The following is an 18,179-nucleotide window of genomic DNA, read 5'->3' as shown; positions in this document are numbered from 1 at the left end:
TGTTCGCTTGCAGTGGCACCGGCCCTCCTCCAGGGCCAACATCTTCCGCACGTCTTGAACGTTTTACGGGGCCCTCGGCCACGTGTGGGTCCACAGCACCTGCCCTGAGCGTCCGAAGGGGGTCCTGGCCCCGGGAAGGCCTGCGTCTCCTGGTGGTTGGTTCCGCCCCGTCCTTTCTCGGACAGCAAACTGGAGGGGTCCAGAGAGTGCTTCTGAAGCCTGATCCAGTCTTGGCATCCCTTCACCCCCGCCCCACCCCTGCCTGCCTCAAACCGCCTTCTCGGACTCCTCACCGCCGACGCCAGGCTGTGCCCCACCCAGCTCCCTGCCCCACAGAGGCTCACAAGCCTCCACTCAGTCTAAAGGGCGCTTGCCGAATTCCTCCCGATCTCAGGACCTTTGCACCTGCTCTTTCCTCCCCTCCTCGCTTAGCAATCCCCACTTACACTTTGGCTCTCATCTCAGGGGTCACCTTCCAGGGAGCCGGCCCTGCCCAGATCAGCCCGCCTACACTCGGCTTTCATATCACTTTCGGTTCTTCCTCCTGGTACTGTGTGATGGCAGAGGGTGTGTCCCCCGAGGGAGCCTGCAGGCCCCGGGGGCAGGGCTGGGTCTCACTTCTCACCAGGGGCCAGGCATGTTATGAGTGTGCACAGAACGTCTGATGAAGGTAGAAGTTCACAGTCTCATGAAGAGGGATCCCGGTGCCCGCTGGCCTTCCCGGGTAGGGCTGGGTCTGGATTGGAACTCTGGACACGCAGCGCCGTCCCCGGGGGCACCTGTCCTCGGTGATTGGGCTCCTGCCTCCTGGGAAGAACCACACAGGGAAGGGGCTGGGGTCCTCTGCTCCAGCCCTGGGCTGACTCTGAGGGGGAGGGTCGGTTAGTGCCCACGACTGTACCCGCGGAGTTGTGTCCACCCAGAGGGCTGTTCCCTGCTCGCTGAGAGGTACCCCGGGGGCCAGCTGTGTGCTCAGCCTGGTGGCCTCTGGGAGGAGCCCTGCAGTGCGTGGTAGGACCCGACCTGCCTCACCCCTCGGGCCTTTGGCTTAGATTTTGGTGACGAGCTGTCCACACTTTTTAGAGAACTAGGAATCAGATGAAATGCCTTTCTGGGAACTCATTCCGTGACTGAGGACTCACAGGCTGGGTTTTCGTGAGAGATTACTATGTACCAAGCAGGCGTTTAACACACACTCGGTGCATTGGCTCATTCTGTTCTCACACCTCTGGGAAAGTCTGTTTGGGTTGTCATTTTGGGAGAGCGGACGGTCCTCCAGCAAGAAAAGGCTCGGGGGTGGGGGGACGTTGCCAGTGTAGATCTGAGATACTTTTCAGGTTTGAGGGAATCTTCGGCCTCAGCGCTCGGGTGTCCCTGCGGGCATCCTGGCTAAGCAGCCGGCAGTCACTAGGCGCCGGGCTCTGCCCCCTGTAGATTCTCCATGGCTCTGCCAAAAGTTTCCTCTTCCATGAAGCCTGCCATGATCACTTCCCCCCTCCCTCCCCACCGTCTTCAAGCCCAGTGTGTGAGCAGTTAGGGGACACTGAGGCTGGAGGGTGTGATCTTCCCAGGGCCGGCACCTCTTCAGGTGAGCCTCGGAGGAGATGGGTCTCCCCACACTCCTCCTCCCCCTGCCTGGTCACTCATTTGTCACAGCCCCTGCTTTATTTTCTCCGGGGCACTAGCGCTCTCTGCAATGGTTTTTGTTCTTTTTTTTTTTTCTTTTACTGTTTGTCTGCCTTCCCCGTTTAGACTGTGAGATTTCCAGGACAGGGGAGGCTTGTTTGCCACTGTGTCTGGGGGCTGGAACTGCCTGGCACAGAGCAGATACTCCACAGTCCTTTGCTGACCAACGAATGGCATTTGGGAGGTTTCGGGGGGACGGTGAGGGAGCCCCGCCTGAGAGCCAGGTTTCCCTTCCCCGGGGCAGATGGGGAGCTGTTGGGGGGGGGGAGGGGCGGGTTCGGTCCCCACCAGACATCAGGACAAGATGTCAAAGCGGCCGCCCCCGGAAGGGCGCACACAAAGCCCGCGCCTGTGGTGTTCCCAGGAGGCGGGAGCAGCTGAGCCCTGGGGACGCCCTCGGCTTTGTGCCGGGACAGGGAGTGTGAATAGGAGACCGATATTTCTGGAGGCAGCATCCTCTTCGGGGCAAAGTATCGTGGCCCCAGATTCTGGGCGCTCGCAGCCTCAGCCCTGTCGTCGCCCTGGGGTGGCGCGAGGGTCCGGAAGCGGGGCGGCTCCTGGCTGGGACCCAAGCACAGCGTCGCCGGAGTTACAGGGACAACTGGAGCTTGGCGCTCATTCCGGCTAATTATGACTCCCGCTCCTGACAAGCCTTTTATTTGCCGTATGTATTTGGTTTTCGCTGTACCGCCGACTCCTTCAACGCGAATCCCCCTGAAAGGCCGGTCCTGCGCCCCGCGGGTGGGGACGGCTGGGCCGGGGGAGGCCGCGGGGGGGGGGGGAGGTGCCCCTCCCCGGGCTGCGGCTGGCTCCGCGCGGCTCAGGAGGCGGCGCTCGCTGTCACTCCCCCTGCGCGGGCTGCTGGCGAGGCTGCTTGGGGCCGAAGCAGGTGCCACCGCTGCTCGGCTGGGCAGGAGGGGGGCCTCCTCCCTTCCGGGGGAGCGTCCCGCCGGCCGGCAGCGCTCTCGGGTCCCGAGGTGGCACGGGGGGTCGGCCCCGGAGCTCGGGGACAGCCGGTGACCCCCCTCCTGTGCGGGGATCTGACTCCAGCGCCAGCAAGAGGCGGCTGCCAGAGGTCCCCTCCCTCCCTCCAGCTTTTGGGTTCACCATCTTCGGGGGCGCGCCGGCCACCCCTGCCCCCGGCAGAGCCCGGGAGGAATCTGCAGGCGGCCACCATGGTGCAAAATGTAATTCTAGTGTTTTTCCGCAGACGGCTGAGCCAAAGACCTGCCGTGGAGGAACTGGAGAGAAGAAATATCTTGAAACGTGAGTAGCTGTGACCCCTGGCTCCTCTTGGGGGCGAGTCCGTGGCAGGTGCACCCAGCTCTGCAGGCTGTCGCTCCCCGTGGCCCTGTGAGGTCCCACCGGGCTGCGAAAGGAAACCCTAGAGGAAAGTTGATTTGGTCGGAAATATCTCCTTTTAAAATTAAGAGGAAAAAAAAAAAAAAAAGCTTGCCTCCCAGCATAATTAAAGATATTCCTGTTTTCAGGGTTATTTAATTAACCCTGTAGATCTCAGGGAAATGGCTCGATTCTCTCTTTGCGTTGTGGGTTTCACGCAGGTCTCCGTGGCAGTTTGGGGTGGGAGTTCTGACGGCCGCAGAGGTCACGGGCAGGGTGTGGACAGTGTCAGAAAGTGTAGGGAGGGGGACGTGGCACCAGGGCGAGACAGGAGGGGAAAGGAAGCCCACACCTCCAAGGAGCGCAGTCATGGGAAGCCTGCCCTGGGGGTCACAACTCTGTCTCGGGGATCCCCTGGCCCCCCTCCCCGGCTCCACCCGCATGGGGGTCCCCAGGTGTGTGATCATCGGTGTCCACAAACTGCCTCGGCAACAGAGGGAATGCTGTTCAGGCTCCTTAGAGTCCACGGTGGTTCCGGGCAGTCAAACCCCTTTGGAAGTGTTTCTCAGATAGCGTTTCTCAGATAGTTCACTGGTCCACAGACTTTAGTTTTCAAAACATTTTCTGCAAAAAGTGTCTTCTTAGGGCCTGGATTCCTTAAAGTGCTTCATTGTTTTTCGTCTTGACATGATGCACACTACAGATATCCTCTGAGTTTGGTTTTTTATTCTGCGAACATCTTGTCACAAAGTTAGGGCAGTGCCCACGCTGACTCTGTGCCAGAAAACGGGCGGTGGACCCTCCTGACGGTCTGGGCTCCGAGTCCCTGCTGATCCCTGTCTCCTGTCCCTGCCTGGGCACCTTCACCTGCCAGGGGGTCCCCTCCTTCGTAGACGGTTGGAAATATTTCACCCTATGCCGAGGGATTGCACGTTTCTGTTGTCAAATTTAAGATAGGGGACCTAGTCTTCTGTGTTGTATCGACTTGGTCACGTCTGGGGATTTAAAGAAGAACTTGTCATTGATTACCTGCCTAATCACATAGACAGATGAGAAAGTCAAGCTATTTAAGTTATCACGTATTTGAATTTTTTAAAAAGCTTATGTATATTGAGAGGGTGGGGGAGGGTCAGAGAGAGAGAATCCCAAGCAGGCTCCATGCCGTCGGCCCAAGGCCCGATGCGGGGCTCGATCCCACAAACCACGATCATGACCTGAGCCGAAATCAAGAGTCAGATGTTTGACTGACTGAGCCACCCAGGTGCCCACCCGTCCCCCAAGTATCTGGTTTGTTAAAAATCCCATCACTTACTTATAAGGCTGCTAAGTCACAGGTGTCCTTAAAGCAGCTCGGAGCTGGTGGGTGAGGTGTGGACTCACTGAGCAGCCCTGGGAGGGGTCTGCTGCCACCGCGGGGGGCAGGGGGCGGGGCTTCCCAGTGAGCTGAGGGGGCTCTGCCTCCGTGTGGACCTCTCCCCTGCTGCTGGGGACACCAGGTCCTCTGGCCAGTAAGCACCTCGGATCGCAGCAGCCTTCACAATTAAACGTCAGAGCCTTAAAAATAGAACCGGTGCTTGAATAGAGGGGGTAAGTGGCTACGTGGAACTTCCTGCACTCACCTTCTGTGAGAGGAAGGGAGAAATGGGCTTCCTCCGCCGTGGCCATGGCGATCCCTGCTTCGCCATCGCGCCGGCCACAGTTCGGAAGCTTTTCAAGGCCCCTGAGTGGGAGTATCTGCGGATGTCACTGCTAGTTCATGGCGGGTGTTGGCTCTGTTTTGTTCTGGGGAGCTGAGAATAGGGTAACCACATGTGGTCCAGCACACAGCATATAATCACGGGCCCCCGACACCGGCTCCAAACGTTCCTGCTACAGTGCGTTTCCTACCTATAATCACTTCTTAGCATGTTGTCACGTCGGATCTGCTCCCGTCCCAAGCGGGGAGCTCGTGACTGACTGCGATCGGGTCTCAGGGACACTTAGAGCTCGGCCTGGGTTGTTATTCCTGGATGAGACTCGGAGGCCCCTTTCCAGGTGAAGGCACCAAACCTGATACGTCCGCGTTAGGCCCCCCTGCTGTGCCCGCCCGGTTACTCGTTACAACGTTACAACGGAGTCCTGTGGTTTGCACCGCTGTCCCATTTCCTTGGCAAAGAGGTAGAGCCGAAGGCTGCCTGGCTCCACGGGCCAGTTCTGGCCCCTGCCTTAGAAGCAGCAGTGCATCTCTGATTATTTGTGGAAGACTCGAATGTGGCTGTCCAAGCCGCTGGCACTCTTTCCGGACGTGTGGGTGTGGAGACCATGGTCATGGGTCCCTTGTTGTGTATAAGGCTGGGGGCCTTTCTGGGTCTCGGAACAAAAGGCCCACAAAGCCATCGCTAGGTGGAGCTCGGAGACAACCTGGGGGCTCGGGCTTTGGGGAAGGCCTTGTTGGGGTCAGTGCCCAGTAGAGCACCTGGCGCAGAGGGGACCCTGCTGGGGAGGGGACCCCGCCTTCCAAGACCAGCGCTCCAAAGCACCGTGACCTTGGTGATGACGTCGCTGATGATGAAAAACAAAGGTCTGGTTTTCTGTCCCTGTACTGCTTGGACTTTGCCCGTGGCCTGTTTTTCAAGAAATCTGAAAAATTCGCTTCACATCACCCCTTCAATCCCTCACGGTTGGCCTTGAATGGATACTTTCACCATTTTTTTCTTGACTGTATCATCAGCTTCCTGATGAGACCTTGCAACTGTGGTTTTCTTCTGGTTTATCACTTGGATTAAAAACCAAGAACATAACAGGGTTTCATTTCCTTTTCTAAAACATTCAAACAGGAAATAAATTCCCTTTTCAAAAACTTACTGAAATGTACACTACATCCCGCACCCAGTCCCGCAAGCGCACACACGTGCAGAATGTCTTAAGTAAAGGCGGGCGACGTGGGGTTGCGTCACCTGCGGGCAGCGGGCTCCCTCCCCTCCCTCCCTTCCTCCAAGCAGCCGGGTTTCTAGGAGTGAGTGCTGGCAGGTGAGCGTCCCTTCCCAGAATGGGTCCCGAGGCTTTCTTTAGCAACAGAGAGTGCCAGAAATAGGACATCCATTATCTCATATCCCAGGGCAAAGCCTGCGTTTTACACCGCAGCTCCCAATTCTCTATTTTTAGCTCCCGGGTGTAGGTACGAGGACAGCTTGAATGTTAATAGTAACAACTCAGCAGCAGAGCCGAGCTCCGTGAGGCACGGAGGCTCCTTTAAAAGGCACGGCGTGTAGAGTGTGCTAAGCGTGCTCGTTTCTGCCACGGGGAGTCGGCTGGGTTCGTGCTATGTTTAGATTTGAAATACACCCTGGAAGTATAAATTCCAGGCAAGCCCGTGTTGCCCAGAGTCTGGAGAGGTTGTTCCTTGTCGGATGTTGGCTGGCGAAAAGTCCGCATACCTCGGGGGGAGGAGAAGAGAACAGCAAGCAGGGACAGTTCTGTTAGTATCCGCGTATAATATTCATAGATGATATACGTGAGTAGACCTGTGTGTGCACACTCACTTGTCCCACCAAAACTGTCTGTGCGTGCCGTCTACGTTCCTGGACGTAAAGAGATGAGATATTTGATGAGGGAAGAACTCCCTGCTTCTCCTGCAAATAAATGCACAGCCGAGGGGGGCCAGCGACCGATGACCCCAAGGAAGGGCAGGAGGGAGGCTGGGATGGGGGCAGAACAAACCCCCGCGCACGTGTCTCTGTGTGGCAGTGAGACCACGGTCTGAGCCGTGGCTGGCGGAGTGGAGGAGAGCCAGCTGTGACATGGAAAAAAGTGCCCCCCGTGAGGCGTCCTTGACATCCTGCCTCAGCCACAAGAAAGTGGAGGCCGTGAGCTCACTTCTCCACCAAAAAGAAGAAAGTCTAAACCCATTTTTCTTTTTCTTTTTATTTTATTTTATTTTTTTTTCTGTGTTAACCTTTCACAGAAAGGAACGATCAGACAGAGCAGGAAGAAAGAAGAGAAATCAAGCAGAGATTGACAAGAAAGGTACTGTGATTTAAGCGCCTTTTAGGCCCTGAATCTCGAGGGACAGGCGCGCTGGAGAAGAGCCGCCTGGGCGGTGCTGGGGTGGGTGGGGGGGGGGCGTCCCTGTGTCACTGGACGACGTCTTCCTGGCCAGCAGCGGATTCACTCCCCAGTGCCCCTGCCACCCCTGCTGTGACCCTCCGTGCCCACGGGTGAGACCCTTACCGGGCACAGGAACAGCTCGTGTGGCGGGACAAGCCCGATGCCGTCACCACTTATGTCCAGGGATAAGTTTTTAAAGGCGTTTTTCTTCATCCCCCTGGATCTCTACGCGGTGCCTGAGAAGTGCACCCCTGGGTGCCAGCTTTCGGGTCCCTGTGACGCTCTTCGGCACGTTCAGTTTGTCGAGAAGCTCCTGACGGCAGAAACTTCTTATTGGCGTCCGGGCCGTGCATCAGGGATGCACGCGGCCAGGGTGAAGTTGGCCCCGGCCAGCTTGGGTGACAGCTGCACAGTCCCATCTGGTTCGGGGTGCCCACCGTGTCTGAACTCGAGCGTCCTGGGGGCTCTCTGTGCTCCGTAGTGATGACGACGACGTCTCGACCCATGGGCTTCAGGTTCATCGATTATCCTTCCTGAGCTCGACTTGCGAGTCTGGTGTGGCAGCGACCCCTCTGTCGGGGACTTTTTGTTAAGAGCTCCTCTAACGAGAGTGGAAGAGGCGGCTACTGGAGTACAGCTTGCTCGCCATTCATTCGCCGCCCTTTCCCTGAGGCTGCGCGGTGTACAGGGTGCAGCCAGGCTCCTGGGAGTGACCCCTCTGAGGGAAGGTGCTGGGGGGCTGCAATTTAAGAGCGTGTAATCTGAGCCTTCACGTGGGAGACTGTAGGCGTTAGGTCATTCTACTTCACAGTCGCAGAGTTTCCCGCTTACCTATAGAAACGTGTTTGTTCGGAGTTTCCGGAGAAAGCTGGTCTGGCAGGTGATAATAGCTAACTGTGACGCTCTTGTATTTCAGCTTAATCAGAGACCCACAGTTGACGAGCTAAGAGACCGAAAGATTCTGATACGGTTCAGTGACTATGTGGAGGTGGCGAAAGCTCAGGATTATGACAGACGGGCAGACAAGCCGTGGACACGACTGTCAGCGGCCGACAAGGTACAGAGCAGACCCGTCTGCTAGTCGGGGTAGGGTGGGGTATGGCAGCATGTGATGAGGGCAGGCCACGACATGCCAGGGAGTTCGTGCCTGGATGGTGGTGAGCGGGGTTCTCGCACAGAGAGTCCTGACACCCAGGCTCTCTCTTCCTTCCTGAGTTTCTTCGTGCCGGCACCGCTCAGTTGGGTTCGTACCCGAAGAACCGAGCCCCGAACGCCACGTGATGTAGGGTTGGTTTTTTTATTAATTTTTTTTAATGTTGATTTTAGAGAGAGAGAGAGAGAGAGAGAGAGAGACAGAAACAGAGACAGAGTGAGCGGATGAGGTGTAGAGAGAGAGGGAGACACAGAATCCTGAAGCAGGCTCCGGGCTCCAAGCTGTCAGCACAGAGCCCGACACGGGGCTTGAACTCGCGAACCGCGAGATCGTGACCTGAGCCGAAGTCGGATGCTTAACCCACTGGGCCACCCAGGTGCCCCCATGTGGCGTAGTTTTTTTATATGTTTACTTCTTTGTCTCTCATATATGGTAACATACGAACTTGCAGTCTGATTAAGTGGTCTCATGTTACAAGGTCGTGAGGGATGTTGTCACATACGTGAATAGCCAGGTTGCCCTGTTTTTTTTTTTTTTCCTTAGAGAGGGGACCCTACCAAAGCGGATGCCGCCAGGTCTGGAAATTAAGCCTGTGCTTTGAGCCCCGTTGTTGGTCTCACAAAGCCAATCTGGGGTCACGGCTGTGTTTCCAACTAGGGGGCAATGTCTGGAGACATCTCTGGCTGTCACAAGTGACAAGTGCTACTAGAGTGTAGCGGGTGGAACGCAGGGATGCCACTAAACGTCCCGTAATGCACAGGATGGCCCCACAACAGGGAATTCTCCAATCCTGAATGTCAAGAGTATGGAAGTTGAGGAACTATGGTCTGGATGAACCAAAAGCAGGCAAGGCTGGAGGAAAGAGGCAGGGGACAGAGGTTTAAACAGACTTAGCTACAGTGAGACAGAGAGGGGTGAAGAGAGGGAGACAGGCGAGGCCCTCAGGAAAACCCTGGCAGTGAAGACAGAGTAAGCTCTGGATGCGTCCAGGACTGGTCCGGTGTGAGGTCCCGGGAGCCTCCAGGGCAGTGTGACCTGAACGCTCTGGGTGCGGGACGAGAGCAAGGAAGCAGTGGGTCCCAGACACTCGGGGACGGAGCAGAGGGAATGGACGTTCACCCAACCCTCGCCGTGTCCTGGACTGAACCGGCCTGTCTGGCATTATTATTTCATTTAATCCTCAGAAAGTCCCCGTGAGAGATGTGTCATTATCACCCCTATGGAGGTGCTGTCGGACAGATGATTTGGACGGGCTCAGAGGGTATGTTCCTGTCCATGGTCCCATGCTGTGGACGGACAGGACTGAAGCCTCATCCCCTCTGGCCGCTCATGATTTTACAGCTTTTAGGAAGAGCAAAATCATTTGCTCAGCCAGTGAGTTGGCCGAACGTGCTAATTGTTCCTTGTTCCCCGCGTGCAGACCGTGAATAAGTGAGGTGACATGTAAATGCACGCAGGTGTCGCATCCCCTTGGCCAGGCGCAGCCAGCCGGCAGGCGGACCGAGCCTCGGCTCCCTGGGCGAGGGGAGAAGCGAGCACGTCTCTGGCAGCACCCGGGTTTGAGCGCGGGAGGAGTGCTCCCTGGGATCCCTGGCTCAGAGCCTCTCCCTGCCCCCTGCTGGCCCCTGAGGGTTTATGTGAGGGAGTGCACGGTCCCAGGGGGCAGGGGAAGGCTGGAAGAGCCCGAGGACCCGCCCTGAAACACTGCGATGCGCCCCCCCCCCCCGCCGCGTGTAGCCACGATACTGTTTTTCACGTGACACCAAGCCTGACCTCATGCTGAAATTAGAATGGCTTCTCAATGATCTAATTGCAGAATTCCAAATAAGTCCACCAAAAGCCCGACCTCCTTCGTGAATTTGGTGTCCCTACTTCCTGGAGTTCCTAAGCACGTGCCGGGGCCACCTGTCACGTATGGTGGGCGTTGTCTTCCTTCTCCGACATAGCAAATCAATTCACTGACCTCTTCCCGGACACCAGCATCAGGGCCGTGCACGTGCTAAGAGGCTGAATGCTGGGCCACAAGTGGTTTCTTTTTCTTTGTTTGAACTACATTACAAAACACCAGAACTCAACCAGGATGGCGAACTGTTGTTGAGCCACAGCCAGGGTACTAATTTCCTATGTCGGCTTCTTCCTGTCCTGTGTTTACATTTCAGGCAGCCATTCGCAAAGAGCTCAATGAATACAAAAGTAACGAGATGGAGGTCCATGCATCAAGCAAGCATTTGACAAGGTCAGATTTCTAGATGTTCGTGTGGATTTCATGGTACTTACAACACGGTGTTCCTTTAGAAAGAAAAGATAAAACGCCACAGAGATCTATGTAATTAGGCAAACGGATCCCGTATTTCTGCCGAGAGATGCACTGAACAGACGGTGCGCCTGCTTCTTGGTCACGGCTCCTGTGGGCTTGGGGGAAGGTGGCGTGTAGACCATGGGTCCTGGGTTTATTTAAGTAGTTAATGTACGGTTGTTGTTTTTTAATGTTTGTTTATTTTTGCGAGAGACAGGGAGTGCCCGCACCAGTGAGTGAGCAAGCCAGCCGGAGTGCGAGCAGGGGAGGGGCAGAGAGAGAGGGAGACACAGAATCCGAAGCAGGCTCCAAGCCCTGAGCTGTCAGCACAGAGCCCGACACGGGGCTCGAACCCACAAACCGCGAGATCATGACCTGAGCCCAAGTCGGACACTCCACCGACTGAGCCACCCAGGCGTCCCATGTTTTTACCTTTAGTGCCTTCCTCCTTAAATGTATATTTTAGTTATGTTTTATAAGATAAAAAAAAGAAAAGAAAAAAAACTAAAACAGTAGGACTTTTTTTTTTTTAATATTTATTTATTTTTGAGAGAGAGAGAGAGACAGAGCACGAGCAGGGGAGGGGCAGAGAGAGGGAGACACAGAATCCAAAGCAGGCTCCAGGCTCTGAGCTGTCAGCACAGAGCCGGAGAAGGGGCTCAAACCCATGAACCATGAGATCATGACCTGAGCTGAAGTCAGAGGCTTAACTGACTGAGCCACCCAGGCGCCCCTTAAGTTTATTTATTTTGAGAGAGAGAGAGAGAGTAAGCAGGGAGGGACAGAGAGGGAGACACAGAATCCGAAGCAGCCTCCAGGCTCCGAGCTGTCAGCACAGAGCCCGACGCAGGGCTAGAACCCACGAGCTGTGAGATCATGACCTGAGCCAAAGTCAGATGCTTAACCAGCTGAGCCCCCCAGGTGCCCAGTAGTTAATGTACCTTTAAGAAGAGCCTCAAAGTAATGTGAGCAATCTGCCAGCACATTAGCTCCGCCTCCTGTGAAGGCCAGACGTCCCCACTATAGAACCCCACGCCTCAATACTGACAGGAGGCCGTGAAGTCTCTCCCAGGTACTTGTTCCTGGCTTGAATTTCTGTTCACATCTTTAACACGAGCTGATGCTTCCCCATCACTCACGTATTTGAGCACCTGCCGTGTGCCAAGTGCATCTACAGGTGCTGAGAACGTAGCCCTGCATCAGCTAACGGAGGCCCCCTCTGCAGGGAACCTCTGTTCCGGTGGGAATACACTGGCCTTCATCCATGCCCAAGACTTTCCACTTCAAGGTGAATGCGCTCCGTGTTCGTGTGATCATAAAGATGCCATGGGGTGGCCTCTGGGTGACGCAGCGGCCCTGGCTCACTGGCTGCGTGTTCGTTGCATGGCCACGAGTCGTAACGCCCGATGAAAGTCCTCCTGTTTAATCCTGACGAGTGTGGGGGTGTGGCTACCAGCCTTCACCTGAACCAGTTCCCGTATCACTTCTCCCTTGGCCTCAAGGCGCTCCAGCCCCAGATGCAAGGAGAATGGAAATCCTGGGTGTAGATACTTCCTTAAACTAAAATAGTGGGACTCCTTTCCTTTTCTGGTTGTCCCAAGGTGGCCCCTGCAGTTCTTTAAAGCATTCCGTCTGTAAGGTCAGTGCGGCTGTGGAGCAGAGGCAGGTGTGATGGAACTCTATCCCACAAGGCAGTTTTAGGACGAATATATTGAGGGAGGAAGTTGAGGTTGCAAAAGCAGGAGAAAATGATACAAATAAATAGTTTAAAAAACTTTAAGGTTTCCCTCCCCCCTGACTGGCATACGTTTGGCAGGAATAGATCGTCTTAGTTTTGATTATTCAAAACACTCAAAAATGTTTAGGAAATAAACCGTGCCCAGTAAAACCAAAGCTATTTTTAGTGATCACCCTGTGTTGAAGAAAAAGGCTGTCAATTATGACATGGTCTTCTGGATGTTAACATTTAATACGTTTTCTCATTACACATTATTAAGGGTTGTTTACCAAAGAGATCTATTTTCTCTTGTAAGCCCTGAATGCCTTTCTTAGATGATGGGATTTTAAGAGTTAACCCCAAACCTGGACATCAGGAAACAGTGATAAGGTGGTATATACCGCATGCCAGCACTTGGTATAAATTGTTAAAAGAACACCACCAGCCACATGAGATTTTCTTCGATGTGTTCAACGTCACCACAAGCACGTTACCAGCTCTACCGGAATAAAACCAAACCACAGCTGTACTAGGACTTCCAATAGTTTGTTTCATCCGTCATTTCATTACTTCTACCGATGTAGCAAAGCCTTGGCCTTTTCTGTGCACACCAAGGGCTTGGCAGGCAGCCCTTCAAACGGAGTTTTAGGAAGTCTTCGGAATTCAGCGTATAATTCCTTTGAGGGCCCAGCGTGGGCCTGGGAGCCGGGAGCCCTCTGGGCCCCCCGCTGCTTGACGCAGAGCACGGTCCATCCTTGGGTCTTATATGGTGGATGTCTGAGCAGCTTTTAATAGTGGAAGGTTTTGGCCGTTTTCACTTAGAAGTGTACAGCCTTAAACTGTTTTGTCTTTTCGTAATTCCTAGATTCCACAGGCCATAGAGATTTTCTTCTGAGAAGAATTTTTGTTTAATTTTTGATACCAACACTGAACATTCGTCAGGGAACTTTCCTGAAGTTCAGCTCCAGACCCCCTGCTGTGTCAGCGCCAGGAGCAGGATCATGCGGGCAGGTGGTCTGGGCTGTGCTCACCTGTACGAGGAGAAACCAGGGGACGGCCTTCACTCTCTGGTGTCTGAGGGGTAGGAACTGTCGGACCAGTTACGACCCAGAGTCGCTCTCCCAGAAGAAAACTGTCCTTTGCCTTTGAACCTTGTTTCGCAGCCCTGCGGTGAGACGGAGGGTGGGCGACGGGCAGGCGCCGGCACCCCTCCGGGCCCCCGACACGGGACGTGCGGCACAGTGACGTTCAGTATTCTGTTGGAAAGACATTTTTATTCTGATCACAGTTAATTTGAGAACTCTTTAAGTTCACGTTATACAAAATTATTTACTGTATTATACTTTTCTTTTTTTATATAATGTCTAACAAAAAAATACAGCTGCAACATTTTGATTCCTGTTAATTTTGTTCTTTAATTAAATGACTACTTATTGCAGGCAACGAACCTGGGTTTTACGTTTTCTTGGAGGTGGGATGAGAGAGGTGTGTTAGATCGGAGATCTGTGATAGAAGTCCAGTTTTCTTACTTTTGAGCCATCAAATCCAAACACGCGAAAGAGAATTCCAACTTTGTGTGCTTTTGTTTTGTAAATTCTGGTAGCGTATGTGGTTTGTGCCTTGGGAAATCAAATTATCTTTGTCAAGTTAATTTGAGTTTACGTATCATAGAGAAATGACCCTGGAAGTAAGTACCAGCTCGGCGGGAGAATTCTACCACGATGAAGATGAGGCCCTCTTTAAGGGTATCTTCAGGTTTGCATTTGTAAACACTGTTGAAAACCGTTAGAAGAGACAAAGGTTGAGATGGAGTGGAGATTATAAAGAGGAAAGTTACCCCAGCACAAAGGTAAAAAGGAATGTTGGCACCAAGGGGGAAAATAAATACAAATTAACGTTCCCCGAAAGGTAGTTTTACTTGGCCTTTGGAGAAGTGTCCTCACAGAAGAGAGCCCGCCTGCCCACCCGAGAGCCTCCAGAGACATGGGGAGGCGGGAAGCCCGGGGCTCGGAGCATGCCTTGAGAAGCCTGCAGACCCTGTGGCTTAAATCCCAGCTCTGCGCTGTTCACCAAGATTCCGACTTTCTCTCTAGGAAGATCATCGCTCTCTCTGTCTCTCTCTCTGTCTCTCTCTCAACACATGGCTGTAATTTCTAAATGCGGGAACAGCACCCGACATGTTGTATGCATCTGGCGAATGTTACCTGCTCGTGGGCCTGCCAGGGAGCCCTGGAGCAGGTGCGTGTCCCCTATGACTTGCTCCTGCACACACGGCCTCACTGCTTCCCACGACCCCTCCTGCTCAACTGCTTTATGACCGAAGCGGGTAGGGTGCCCGTGGAAGCTGCTCGGCCCTCGTGGCAGCACTCTGTCCTAAGGGACAGGCGCTGGATCCTGGCTGCTGGCAAACACAGTGGTAGTTGGTTGAATTCGACTCTTTGAAAGCAATCGCTGTTGGTCGCAAACTTCCAGCTACCTCTTAACTTGCTGTGTCACCTTCTGTGAATCAGTTCACTTCTCGGAGCCTCAATTTCTTTGCCTGTGAGACGAGATGATATGTAAACATTTTCTAACCAGAAGCCTGGTTATGCTTTTGCGAGCGTTTATGTGTATGTATATATATGTGGTGTATTTAGCATATACCTATATTTACTGTATTCATAAGCCATTATTTGTAGCCAGTCAACCTAAAGTACATACTAGCAGCTCCCGACTTTGTTTTATTCCGTTTAAAGTATTAGCTGGGGCCCAGATTGTGTAACACTATGATTTCCATCTCTTTCATATAGAAATACCCACCTACTTCCTATGAAATGAGGAACAGAGAGGGGTCCTTCTGCTCGAAACCATCCTGGCCCCCAAAGCAGAAGGGACCGGTACTGTTTAGAAGATGGCTAAACTAGGCCTCTGGTTAGAGGTGGCTCGGCAGATGGGACACGTGTTCAGGTAGTTTTGCCCAAGTACAGTTAGTTCCGTAACTAATGGGTAAATTCAAAAGTTAAGATACAGGATACCCGATGGAGGGTTTGGTGTGGTTCAGGCTCGAGGGCTCTAAGATATCCTAAAACCAGAAGACATCTTCACTGTAATCAAAATTTTTAGCAACAGTATCTAACTTCTACGTTGTCTTAATCATAAACTGTTCCTTTAAATTGTATTTCTGAAGTTCACATTCTTATCCTAGAGGTCAAGAGATGAACTGAAACCGTGAATGGAGTGTGTCCACCCTGCACTAAGGAAGGCTCTGGTATGCCATCTCGAATGTCTCTTATCCTGTCTGGAGGAACAAGATGAAAAAGCAGCATATAAATCTCACGGAATGGGTGATACACATGCATGTGTATATAAACGCACATGTGTTCGATAAATTTGAGGAGAAAGTGTACGTACTTAAGAGCCTTGAGACTTAGGAAAAACCACGTCTGCCTTCTTATTCAATAACAATCACATACAGTGTCTGAGTTATCACAGTTCTCCACAACTGGGAGGCATTAATGAGGTTTTTATGCATTGACTTCACAAATCATTTGTTCTAATTTTTACAAAATAAGATCAGCTATTAAAGTAACAACATGAAGTCGTTAAAGAAATTGTTTTTAAGCAGTTGAACAGATTTAAAAACCATAATTGATTATTTTATGGGGGAAATTAAGTCACTTTTAGAAATACCAAGTTTTAATCCAATATAGGAGAAATAGTACATTATAAGTCTTTGTAAAAACTACATTTTTAAACATTAAAAGGGGCTTTGAAATTATACATGAATAATTTTGAGACAACTGAAATGTCTAAAGCCCCCTGAACCCAAAACCCTAACATCAAGAAGTCCATCTTGTGGAAATATGTGGTAATTACAAGTCTAAATTCTGGGAGATGAAAATCCAAGTTTTTAGCTACATACCCACAGTTCTTTAATAGCAAATTCAAGTCCAGTAATGGATAATTCTATTGATTATATCATTAGTCTCACATGCTTCTAGTCTCCACTTACCCAAGTTCTTTTCCAGAGATTTTTTTCAGTTTTTCGTGTGAAAGAGACCTCTGAGATGTTGATAAGAAACTGAACATGTTGAGAGTCCAACAGAACATATGAAAATATTTCTAAACAGTGAATTACCATAAATTAATTTTTCTGTGGACTTAGTGATCTCAGGAACAGATCACTAGCTCATATTTAGATGATGTTAGACTGAACAATGGAAAAGCTACTAGCTATCAGGTCCACTGCTTTATGAAAAACAATCTTGTTTTATGTTTAGAATAATAACTTTTAAGTCTTTCAGTTGAGATGAAAGAAGGTGAACAGGGAAATTCTAAAAATCACACTTTCTTGACAATAGGCAATGGGAGAGAAAGCTGGATGTGGCATAATACTAATACTTAGAAACATGCTATTATATATGCATTATTGCCTTCTAAATGCATTTATTCTTTTTCAAAGATACATATACTGGAAGTGTTATTTCAGCGCAGGTGTGTGCCCTGAGAGAATGGTCCATTCCCTGCCTTCCACCCAGAGAACCGGGTGACACTGGTGACCCCCGGTGTGGCACAGACGGTCTCGGGAACACCTCACACCTTGCTCTTACATTTGTTTGTTGCTACTATTTCCTAATGTGTTATTGTGATCAGAATTCTACTTTCGTTGTTTCCTCATGGGAGTTATGATTCCTTGTCTGCTTTCTTGAACTTTCCACTCGCTGTTAAAGAACGGAGTATGAGTTCGTGGACGGTAACCGTGAGTGGGTTACCGGCCAACAGGTGGTGTTGACAGCTGGGTGAAGAACTCCCCCCACAGCTGGGAGCCTCACGCCTTGTGCTGAGGTTGGAGCCGACTTCGTCACCGGGGACCTCCAGTTTACTGTGGAATGAAGCCCTGGACGGAACCCGCACAGTCGAGTACCGCTCAGAGGGTCTGCTCGCCGTCTGTGGTATCAGGATGTGGTGGCATCTGGGGCTGTCTGGTAACGTCTGTAGAGCCAAGGATTTACGTGTCTGCTTGGCTATACTAATGCCGCAAAGTTTCTCTTTCTTCCACATGTTCTTCTGGAATAGTTACCACTTTACGGCTCGGTTGGGTCGAGGAGGTGCGATACACCTACACCAACATGGTGTTAAGTTGCAATCCAGGTAAGAAATATAAATTATTGGCTATAATGATCATTTATTTTTAACGTGTTTGAAATAGGAGGATCAAGAAGTCGTACTTCTGTGTTAGTTAACTAACATTATCATTAGCCTCTGCTAATGCAAAATTGACTTAAATCACTATTTTTGTCAAATAGTAAGATACATTAAGAAAGAAATTTATAATAAAGAAGAGAGCTGATCTTTAAAAGTTTTCTTCTACACTAGGGGTCTTGCAAACGACAGCCCACAGACCAAATCTGGCCTGCCTTTTTTTTTTCCTTTTAATGCCCTGCAGGCTAAAAATGGATCGTACATTTTTAAACGGTTACAACTTGACATGTTTATACAAGACCTATATATATATTCTCAAATGCCAGAGTCCTGCTCCATTAGGTCCAGGGGTTCCCGAAGGATGAACAGCGTCGGCGAAAAGGTGAAAAAAAAAATAGAACAAAAATAAAAATGAACACAGACCACAGCAGTGCGTTGAACTGGCCGCTTTATTGTGGCAAACGTGGCATATTTGTTGGCAATTTCCTTGTACTGTGCGTCATCTATGTTTTCTGGCATTACCGGATTCTAAAAATGTTCCTATGGATAATCACCCTTTAAGGAATAACATGGTAATTTTCTCATAACGTTCCCTCCTGCCCTTTGCTTATTAATTTCTTACATTATTTTCATTATCTACGTTTATCTATAATCTATAAAGCATTTGCCTTGCTGTTTTCATGAAAGGTCATTTATCTCTCAACACCTCAAGTGGAACA

The 18,179-nt window shown here is 51.4% G+C and overlaps 1 protein-coding gene across 1 annotated transcript in view; it reads left to right on the top strand.

The window, feature by feature from the left end:
• PHACTR3 (phosphatase and actin regulator 3) overlaps positions 1-13,649 on the top strand; it is a 231,564-nt gene extending 217,915 nt beyond the window's left edge. Inside the window, exons 9-13 of the mRNA XM_007087032.3 lie at positions 2,897-2,952; positions 6,971-7,032; positions 8,030-8,170; positions 10,426-10,502; positions 13,145-13,649. Of these exons, the coding sequence (XP_007087094.1) occupies positions 2,897-2,952; positions 6,971-7,032; positions 8,030-8,170; positions 10,426-10,502; positions 13,145-13,160 (352 nt within the window). The 3' untranslated portion in view covers positions 13,161-13,649. The remainder of the gene's footprint in view (positions 1-2,896; positions 2,953-6,970; positions 7,033-8,029; positions 8,171-10,425; positions 10,503-13,144) is intronic.
• The last annotated feature ends 4,530 nt before the right edge of the window (positions 13,650-18,179 follow it).

Source organism: Panthera tigris, chromosome A3, assembly GCF_018350195.1.
Source record: "Panthera tigris isolate Pti1 chromosome A3, P.tigris_Pti1_mat1.1, whole genome shotgun sequence".
Classification (NCBI taxonomy): Eukaryota; Metazoa; Chordata; class Mammalia; order Carnivora; family Felidae; genus Panthera; species Panthera tigris.
The sequence above is the reverse complement of the archived record's forward strand: the minus strand, read 5'-3'. Positions and strand labels throughout refer to the sequence as shown.